Source organism: Thunnus thynnus, chromosome 11, assembly GCF_963924715.1.
Source record: "Thunnus thynnus chromosome 11, fThuThy2.1, whole genome shotgun sequence".
NCBI lineage: Eukaryota > Metazoa > Chordata > Actinopteri > Scombriformes > Scombridae > Thunnus > Thunnus thynnus.
In genome coordinates this window covers 20,813,501-20,823,543 of record NC_089527.1, presented here as the reverse complement: position 1 = coordinate 20,823,543, position 10,043 = coordinate 20,813,501, and the positions used below count along the sequence as shown (strand labels likewise).

Below are 10,043 nucleotides of genomic sequence, written 5' to 3'. Positions count from 1 at the left end.
GGTAGAAAAGAGAGAGAGATCATAAATTGATAGTCGGCAGAAAGGATTTTATACCAAGAATGAGTCAGAACAAGCCATCGTGTAGAGATTTTGATCTTCATAGCACCGCCGTGAGGCAATGTCTCAGTGCCGAGTAGAGGTGTGTGGAGACTTCAACACAGTACCACAGGCTGTTCAATCACACTGTGGGGATGGACAGATCACCAAACAGTGGGTTCCTCCAAAGCCAGTTTGCGAACGGCAGGATTACTCACCCACAAGAACACACACCACTACAGGGAGCCTCTCTGCCTGGTTTGAGTAGGTGTAAAATCCACATCTGGAAATTTTACTCCAGGATCTAACACATTCTCATACCAGTATCTTTAACCATATTTGTGATCATGAGAGATGAATCACTAGATGAGGAACCATTGTATAAGTTGTAAAATATTCAGTGGGCTTTTCCAAAGACACTGTTTGAAGTAGCTGTTCAACCCATGGGAAGATGGTTTTACATTTCCTCTCTTTTTTTTTTCTTTTCTTGCTCTTTCTGCTGCCATTTATTTTTTTTCCCATCTATCCACTGCTGCATTTCCTTTGCCTCCATCCCCCTTCCTCCTGGGATAATTATATAGTAGAATTATATCTTTCTGCTTCTCTCCTCATCTTCAGCACTAAAGGCGCATTAGTGAACTCTCTTTGCCTGCTACTTCTCATTCATAATTACTTGGCATCCACAGGAGAAGAAGATGCACATCGCTGATTAGCTCACTGTTGTTACCACCTTTACTTATGCATAAAGCCCTCATCTGATTGAGTGTGCATAATCGTATTAACAATTAAAAAAACAACTTGCCTAGAATAACATTACAAAAGATTTCTTTGCTTTGCCCTGCAGCAAGGTGGGCTGTATTGTACAGTATATATGATGGATAACTGATCTTGTTATACACAGAAGAGGGCAGAGTTTAACAGGGCAGCTATTGCCCTTGTTGCTTCTCAGCTCCTTGTGTAAAATGCCTAAAGCCATACTACTGTGGTGATTATTTTATGATCTCTTTCACTACAGGTTAAAATTACTCATTTGATTGTATGGAACTCTTTATATATAGCAACAACTGTTACTGACAGTTAAACTGGGATGGATTCAAGGTAATGAAAGTCAGTGCACTATCTTAGATGTACAACATATTAATGCCAGTTTTTAAAAAAATCTATGCCAGCGATGACTCTAGCGATGGCTCCGGTGATGTCAGTGGGAGGATGAGTTAAATGTCTTGACTGTTGAATGGGCTTTGAGATTTGGTGTGGGCATTCATTTTACTCACAGGATAAACTGTAATAACTTTGGTGATTCCCTGACTTTTTGATTTTGTACCATCGTACCCGTAAAAGTAATGACATTCCCATCACCTCAGGTGTACTTGTTTAGTGCTAATTAGAAAATGTTAGCATGCTAACAGGCTAAGATAGTTAACTTGGTAATCATAATACCTGCTAAACATCAGCATGGTAATAAGGTCATTGTTATAGGATGGGTTCACGATTTTGTCCATCCGTCCTAAAACAACAGCCAGGTGCCCAAATGAACATTGACATGTTTTTCTTGCCATAATCATTCCTCTTATTCATACCGACCATTAGAAGATCCCTTCATAACGCACTTACAATGTAAGTAATTGGAAACAAAATCCACAGAATGTATTTAAAAGTTTATTTGAAGATAATATGAGGCTTCAGCTGCTCAAATTAGTCAAATCAAGTCAATATCTTTCAAAGTTACAGTATTTTTAGTGCCAAATTCCCTCTTTTTGTTACTATACGTTCACTGTGGCTGAACAGGAAAACACTGCCCGTGAAGACACAAAGGGGGAATTTTTTTTATTAAAAAGATTCACTTTAATACACTTTATTTATAGACTCCTTTTCAGGGTATTCACAGACACTTTACATAAGTTAAAATGATCATAGAAAACTTTGGAAGATATCCACTTTGTTTGACTAACTCAAGACAGCTGAAGCCTCCAATTATCTTCACATAAACTTGTGCGTATCATGTGAGACGAATGACTGAAAAAATGTGGGTGAAACTCACCTGGTGTAGCCTTTATAAAAAATGTGCAAATTTGAGAGCACAAATAAGTGTTTGATACCCTCGAACTTTTAACTTGTGACCTGACATTACTTACAATCAGCCCGTCAAATTAAAGGATGCGTTCACAGTTTTTCAAGTCTGTCTTAAAACAATAGGCAGGTGCCCATGTGATGACTGAAAAAGGTTTTGCTTGCTGTAATCATTCCTTCACCTTGCAAAAAAGTTGCAAAAGCAACAGGAGAGCTTTGTTCGTGAAAAACAACCGGACATCCTGAACATCACATCGGGTATTTTAACCGTAGTTTACTGTTTTAAGCCAAACCATGATTTTCCCCTAACCAAATGGTTTTGGTGCCTAAACCTAAACAACTGTGTTAAATGAGATGCGAGAAGATTAAAAATGGATAGTAAAAAGTTCTACCTGCTTTGACAAGCTAACTTCAGTAGGATAAAGGTGAAGACAAAATAGCCATGGCTAAATTTTCCTAGTAAATGACAGATTTTTTATGGTCATTCCACCTATCAGATATGAAATGTTCATTTAAGCTTTCAGTAAACCAAAAGAAAACAAGGAATGCCTGGAACAGTAATTAGCTCTCCATCTGAATCTCCAGGATTCACAGGGGAACGTTGCCTTAGTAGCAACCTTAGCGGTTTACTCCATCTAGGGACACCCAGTGAAAGTAAACAAAGAATTTTAGTGTTTATCAATTATGAATGAGATGAGAATATTCCAATGTGTGTGTTTGTAAATTTCTGCATGTTTTTAATCCATAATGAATGATGTTGGGCCATCAGTGTTTTTGTTGTTTATATGTCAGTAAGTGTCTGTGTGTTTTGTGTTTGTGCGCATGAATCGTGTGATTTGCTTGAAGTTTCCATGACAATCATCAGCAAACTCTTAACATTTTTCCAATTACCAGCCTTACCTAATAGACCCTTAATACAGCTATTGATTCTTTTTTACTGGCAGGATTTAAAGGGAAATTCCGGTATTTCTCAACCTGGACCCTAATTTCCCATCATTTTGGGTCTAGCAGACTAATAGGGACAAACATTTTTGGAACTGGTCCAGTACTGAGTGAGAGTGCCTCAGCCAGCATCTGCGAAATGGGCTGCAATGTAATTCCTGGGGGCAATTGCGCCCATCGAAGTATGTCCACTAAAAGTGCTTGTTTTTGACAGGCTCAGATTGTTATTATAAGTGTCTGGAAACGAAAGTAAACACAGGAACTAGCCGCCTGTGGCAGCATTATGGCTAACTTTTGAGTTTCCTTACACTCCAACTGCAGTGAAAGTCAGCCTCATACGTACATGTAAACAAACCGGATGAATACGTCTGTGACTTAAATACTGTAATTCCTCACACAGTTATATGAGATGATGGGGAAATAGGGTCCAGGTTGAAAAATACCAGAATATCCCTTTAACACGGATCACACTGTGTTAGAGATTACTGACTGCTGCTGAAACATCAAAAGCAAATTGCAGCATCATGGTTTCCAGCAGTACAGGTGGTGCATCTGTTCTCCTTCTACTTTCATTATCTAGTTTACATTTCATTCTACTTAAACCATGTGGGAGGAAAACCAGTGCGCTACCCGAGACACGAATGTTAGAGTTAGTGGATTAACAGGATTTCTCTTTTTCTTATTGACTCACACTTACGTCACAAAGTGAGTCATACCACATGAAGCAATGTGGTATCAAACAAAGGTGAGTGCAACAAGCTGTGCACAGGCCTCAGCAGACCAGTCACACTCTACAATCTGTTAGTTTCGTAGCTCTGCCTCCCTTATGTCTTCACGTCTTAGAACAGAACAACCTGTCTGTTCTGTTTATAGCTGATGCTGAGCATTGTGTGTTGGTAAGTCAACTTGTTTTTGTACATGAGCAAATATTCCCTGTTCATATTCACACTCGTGTGCTATTGATCTGGACTCATCTTTGTGGATTTTGCTGTCTGTCCTTGTTATGATGCATCCACACTCGCCACAGTGAAGGTGTCCTTTCTTTGCATTCTCTCCAGCGCTTCCTCTCTCGCTGGTAATAAATCATAATCCTTTTTGCCTGCCTGCTGCCCTGGCGCGTTGGATGGTTAAGTACTGTCTGCCCATGTGTGCCCTCTGGTGTCTGCATCCTCAGCGAGGAATATGGATTTGTGAGTGTTGCTTACTTTTATGCAAAACAGATCTTTCCTTATAGGGTGTCTGCTTGAGAAAATGGAGACGGGGAACAAAAAAATCTGGGAGAAAGTGGGACAAGGAGATAGCGCTTAAAGGGGGAGGATTCAGTGTTTTTGCATCCTGTGAAGTTGTGACAGAGCTGGCTGACAATAACATCAGCAATATCAGTGCGCCTGCTATCAGCGCTAGCAGCATCTATAGATCTTTGAGTGTGGGGGCTCTTTCAGTCATGACAGATTGTTTTGTCAAGAGTCGACCAAAAGCTCTTGCAGGGGAACCAGCATGCATCACAGAGCCCAGAAAACGATCCACTAACTCCACAAGCAAACACCAAACTATGATTTTTCTTGCAGTGAATGCTATTTTCCCCTCGTGTCACCGTGATTTATGAAAAGGGTGGCAGCATTTGTTCTTGGCTTCATTGGGTATGTGTGCATCAATATGAGTTAATGTGAATTCATGGGAGAAGTCAGAGTCAGAGAGAAGTTTATGAATAGCATGGGCTGGTGAAACACTGCAGTTTACTGCATGGGAGTTATGCCTGTGAGAGAGAGAGAGAGAGAGAGAGAGAGAGAGAGAGGAAGAGTGAGCGAGTCCATCTGCATTGGATGAGTTATGAATGGAGAGATGTGATTTGCTGAGGCTGTCAAAAAAGTGCCGGGTTAACTTGCGAGAGCCCCTCTAAGCATAATTTATCCTCTGACATGCTGACCCATTCCTTCTCTCTCTCTCTCTCCCCATCTCTCTTTTACACACACACACACACACACCAACAGACAAATGCAAACTGAACATACACAGTAAATAAACCCTCATGTTGTTCAGGAGCTCAGAGGTCAAAATCCCACGCAAAAACACCCAGCTGCCTGCAGGGCATTAACCTTGAGTTCACGGTTAAAGCAGAACTAGATGATTGGGATGGTAGCTGGTACTATTTTAGTACATCACGGTTGTTTTGAGAAAACTGGATCGATATGCTGTTCTGATAAATCATCTCCAAATACTGCAAAATACATACGCTTGAAAGGAAAACAGGGATTTGCTCTGAATGTATTTTATTGCAATAAACTGACAATAGCAAAGTGCCTTTTTAATGGTCACGATGGCAACTATTTGACAGAATAACAGAAGAGAAAATAAACAAACCATGGTCATATAAAAATACATCACTGAAAAATAAAGCATCACTGGCTGAACTGAAAACATCACCACAAACTATTTTACACCTAAACCTGGAGCCAGCACACAGTCAATACATGCAGCCCTCAAAACGCAGCTACAACACCGTCAGAACGTCTGGAGGAACCTTGGGAGGCAGCTATGGATGGTATTATTATTATTATTATTACTACAAAAACATCGTTCAGAGCACGACTGTACAGCTCCGATGATGATGGCGGCATTGTGAAACACACATACACACATACTCTGTAACCACACCCTCCACTTCCTGGCTCAAGTCTAGAAAGATGAAATGAGTTCAGTTTTGAATGAATGAAGTCCAGGATTATGAGATTTACACACTGAAGCTAAAGCTGCTGTTCAGTGGCAATCAATTACCCAACCTGCATCTCTGGGAATGTTCAAGATTTATAAAAGGCAATCATTCAAACCAACAAACAAGCTCCTGTAGTTTTTGCTTATGAAAAACTGAAATCAGGTCCCTATCAGTATTTATTGCCAATGCAAATACAAGTAAATAAGATATGAAACCATTACTGTCAAATCACTAAGACCCTTTCCAAGAGCTCAGTCATCAATTATCCCTGGTGTTATGGCAACAAAACAGGAAGTTAAAGACTATTTATCATATGAAAAGAGAGGTAGGCTGCACACTGGATATTGCAATTTAATGAGGCAACATTTCAACCACCAAGCTCTGTTCTGCAAACTACCATACGAGAAAAAAACTGGCTATATGTACTGTATATGCACACAGAATATGACAGCTCCACCTACAATTATATCACATGATACCAAAAGAAACTTAAGACTATTTACAGATTTATCTTCCTCATGCACAATCACAACACTGTACTAATTTCTATCATTGTACATTTGTCAAAAATGTGTATTATACAGTTTATACCCTGTAGAGTCTATTAGCCAGTTGTAGGAAAGTTGCCATCGGACTTCACATATACTGTATATATAGTGGACACTGTCTTGGTTTATAGAAGTTTTTTGTATCATGTGTTTTTCTGATTGCATGTGGAGTTTTCAGTTTTTCTCTTACATGAGCGTTCGTCTGACAAAGATCATGATGTTGCCTCATTAAATAATTGGTTTCTTGCAATATTCTGTGTGTGAACTACTTCTCTTTTTCCCTTGCATGTTGCTTTCATCCTGCACCCAACTGAGGTTCGCTGTGCACACTATCCAAATATCTCTGGTGTAAAAGCACTTGTAAACACCAAAGTAATGATGAGTAGAGACATCTAATTAAAAGGGCCCTTCCTTTGAAGACACAGATCAATTTAGTTGTAGCTGAATTCCCTGCACATGTATCGCGTGTCTAACTTCCTTGACTTAAAAGCGCCGGCTATTCTTCACATGGAATAGTGTGATCTACTTGAAATGGACTGGTTACCTTGAAAAACAGTGGAGGAAGGTGAAATATCAGACCCCGCTGGCTTGTGTCAGTATCAGTTATGTACTTTTGGCGTTTTTGACACAAATCTGTTTAATGAAGTGCTGCATGAAGCAAAGCATTAAAAAGACAACTATAAGCAATAATATCAAACACAATCTCCACAACAGCCATTCTTGAAATAAACCACTTCACAGGTTCGAAGGGCATCTGGAATTGGCAGTCAGATATCGTAAATAAATGAGGGACCGGGCTTTGCGTCAACTCTTGGCTCAGGAAGTTGGGGGGGGGTTGGGCACTGCTCTGTCACACAAACACAATGCTCAAAGAGTTCAAAGTTTACAAAACATCAAAATTCCTCCTGCAATATTGTCATGCAATATACATGTTGACACGATTGAGACAACAATGTCAAGTTTCGAGAGTTTTCATGTCCAGTCTGGCAGTGAGAGGGTTAGGCCCAGATCGGGTAAAGGATTTCACACCTCTCCTGGCTGTTGCGTTCCAGGGAAGGTGACAGATTTTCAACCCTTCTGCCTTGCGTCAGGGGAGCCGAGGAGGACGCCCTCAGCTAGAATCCATGATTAGAAGATGTTTTAACAGTTCAGTTTCATCAGTCTTTGATCAAACATCCTACCTAGGTGTTACATCACATTTCACTAAATAAACGCGACTCAAGCAAAAAGCATCAAGTGAATCCATTTTCGTGACTTGTCTGTTCAACTATTGTACATGTAAAGCCACAGTAATTTTCATTATAGGTATAGATATACAGTGTTTTGACACTGACCGAACTTGACAACCCGGTATGAAATGCTACAGACTGCAATGCGCAGGACAAATCTAGCATTTCTACATCTACCACATTGCCATCACACAGGCTATTGACATAATCTACTTGGTGCAGTTGCCTGGCAACACAAGCAGCACAGTTCTTAAGGAATTTCAAAGCAAAAAGAAAATCTTACAAAGCTATGCAAAGTAGTATAAAACAATAAATAGAAAAATCTTTAAAATAAACACAAAAGTCAAACATTTGCCCTCACCCATCAATGTGTTTTCATATAATGTGCAGATAACATTTTTAGAGTGTTGTACTACACATCTACATATTAGTAATCTTCAGTGTGGCTCTTAATAAATCAGAAGTTGTTTTTTTCTTAAACTAATATGCATCTTTTCAAATTCTGATATCTTTCAAAGAAAGGACAGAGTGGTCGTACTGGGCAACTTAAAGAAATGTGCAAGAATTTAATTTCAGTCAATAACCCCCACTGTGTAATTTAAGCAGGACAATTCAACTGATTTAACATGAGTGTAAAAATTGCCCTTTTGCCCACAAGGCCCCTAAACCCACAGCAGGAGGTAAGCAGACATATTCAATCTGCCTCAGAACCAATCCGCTTTCCTCCTCTCTTTAAAACTTCAAACATTAGCTGCGGAGGACAGCGTGGAAATAAGGAGGTTTTGGCACTGAAAAAAAAAAAATCCCTTATGTCAAAGTACGTATATCCTCAGCAGGAGAGAGCTGTTCATTTATTCTCCATCCTTTCCGACCTCCCTCCCTCTTTTTTTCTCTCGCCGTCTCTTTTCGGAGAGAAGGAGGATAGAAGAGAAGAGCGGAGCAGTCTCTCACTAAGGCCAGAGTGTCTGGCAGTGTTTAAGTGGCGCACCAGGACCTGTTTCTGTCTGCCAAGGCAAATTCATTGTGGAGGCAGGTGGGCCAGCACACATACACACATCCTCACTTAGGACACAGACTTGTGTGTCCTTTGCTTTGTCTCTATGCAGGCTGGCAACCAAGTCATCAGCTACGGAGTCAGTGGGAGCAGAGCATCACTATGGCAACCAACATAGTGGGCCAGGCTGCTCTTGGATCATTGCGGAGACTTTTTTGGCATCCACTCAGTGCCGGAGTTGATTATAGAGTTCCTTCTCTTAAATGTTCTTCCCGGATTGGCCAATGATCTCATGTGCACAGTTTCTTTTCTTTTGAAAAATAGACAAATATTCAGAATAATAAAAATCAAAATGCAGCTATGAGACTAAGTTTCACAGAAAACAAAAAGTTGAGAGGCTCATGATACTCTCTTGCCCTTCGATTCTCACTCGCACAATTACTCGTGCTAACATGGCACACCCATTCTAATCCACACACACACACACGCACACACACACACACACACGCACACACACACACACCATAAAACAGGCAGCCACCAGGGTTGGAATTTTTAAACTGATCAACTGATTGACTAATTCAACACAGCAGTGAACGACAGTAAGGTCTGAAGGTGGAGTCCAGATATGCTCCCTGACATTCTGTTGGCTGGATCCGCGATGTGCGCGTGGCAGTGTGCAGGACCCTCGTTTAGTCAACGGAGCCAGGGTGCAAGCTGAGCGCAGGTGGATCCAGACAGGTGGGAGAGTAACTAAGGTGAGGTTCTTTAATCCACAGGAGCGGGGCGCCGTTCTTGCCTTCTTGGCTCTTGCTGTTGTTGCGGCTCTTGTAGCGCACTAGCAGCAAGGCGATGAGGAGGATGCCGAAGATGGGGAAGGGGTAAAAGAAGACGAAGTAGAAGAGGGAGTCATTGGAGCACACAACCGACTGGAGAGTGGACACTGTTGACAGAGAATATACAAATCAGGGTTTTTCAAAGGTTTTCTTGTATTATTTTTAGGAAATTAAATGGATTTCTAGTTCTAGGTTTTTGTGACTCTTATAGAATTTTGAATGGTCTTCATACAGTTACAAATAATAATACCAAAACTTTATTTATATAGCCTCTTTCATACATGGGGTGAAGCTCAACGTGCTTTACAATAATGTAAAGAATCAAGAATCAAGTGCAAATACTGCGTCGTAAAACCAAACAATCAAATGAGTAACAAACAAAAGAGGTTGCAAATAGCAAGAACAGCTATGTTAAGAACAATAGAGTATGTGAAAGAAATAAAACAAAAGGAAAGCATAACAATAATAAAATATGTAAAAAATATGTAAATGATATTCTATGATATCTAGTTGTTGACATTTGTGAGTGCATCTTTTTGACTTCTTTAGATCCCACCGCTGCATTTGACACTATTAATCACTCGGATTTAACCATAAACAGTAGGTGGTCTGCTTCTGGCTCCACTTTCAACTGGATTTGTTCCTATCTTCAAAATGAATGTTGTGACTGGGGAA

At 40.3% G+C, this 10,043-nt stretch overlaps 1 protein-coding gene across 1 annotated transcript in view; it reads right to left on the bottom strand.

The window, feature by feature from the left end:
- Positions 1-5,301: 5,301 nt before the first annotated feature.
- Positions 5,302-10,043, bottom strand: part of igsf3 (immunoglobulin superfamily, member 3) — a 71,613-nt gene continuing 66,871 nt past the window's right edge. Inside the window, exon 9 of the mRNA XM_067603713.1 lies at positions 5,302-9,475. Within this exon, the coding sequence (XP_067459814.1) occupies positions 9,225-9,475 (251 nt within the window). The 3' untranslated portion in view covers positions 5,302-9,224. The remainder of the gene's footprint in view (positions 9,476-10,043) is intronic.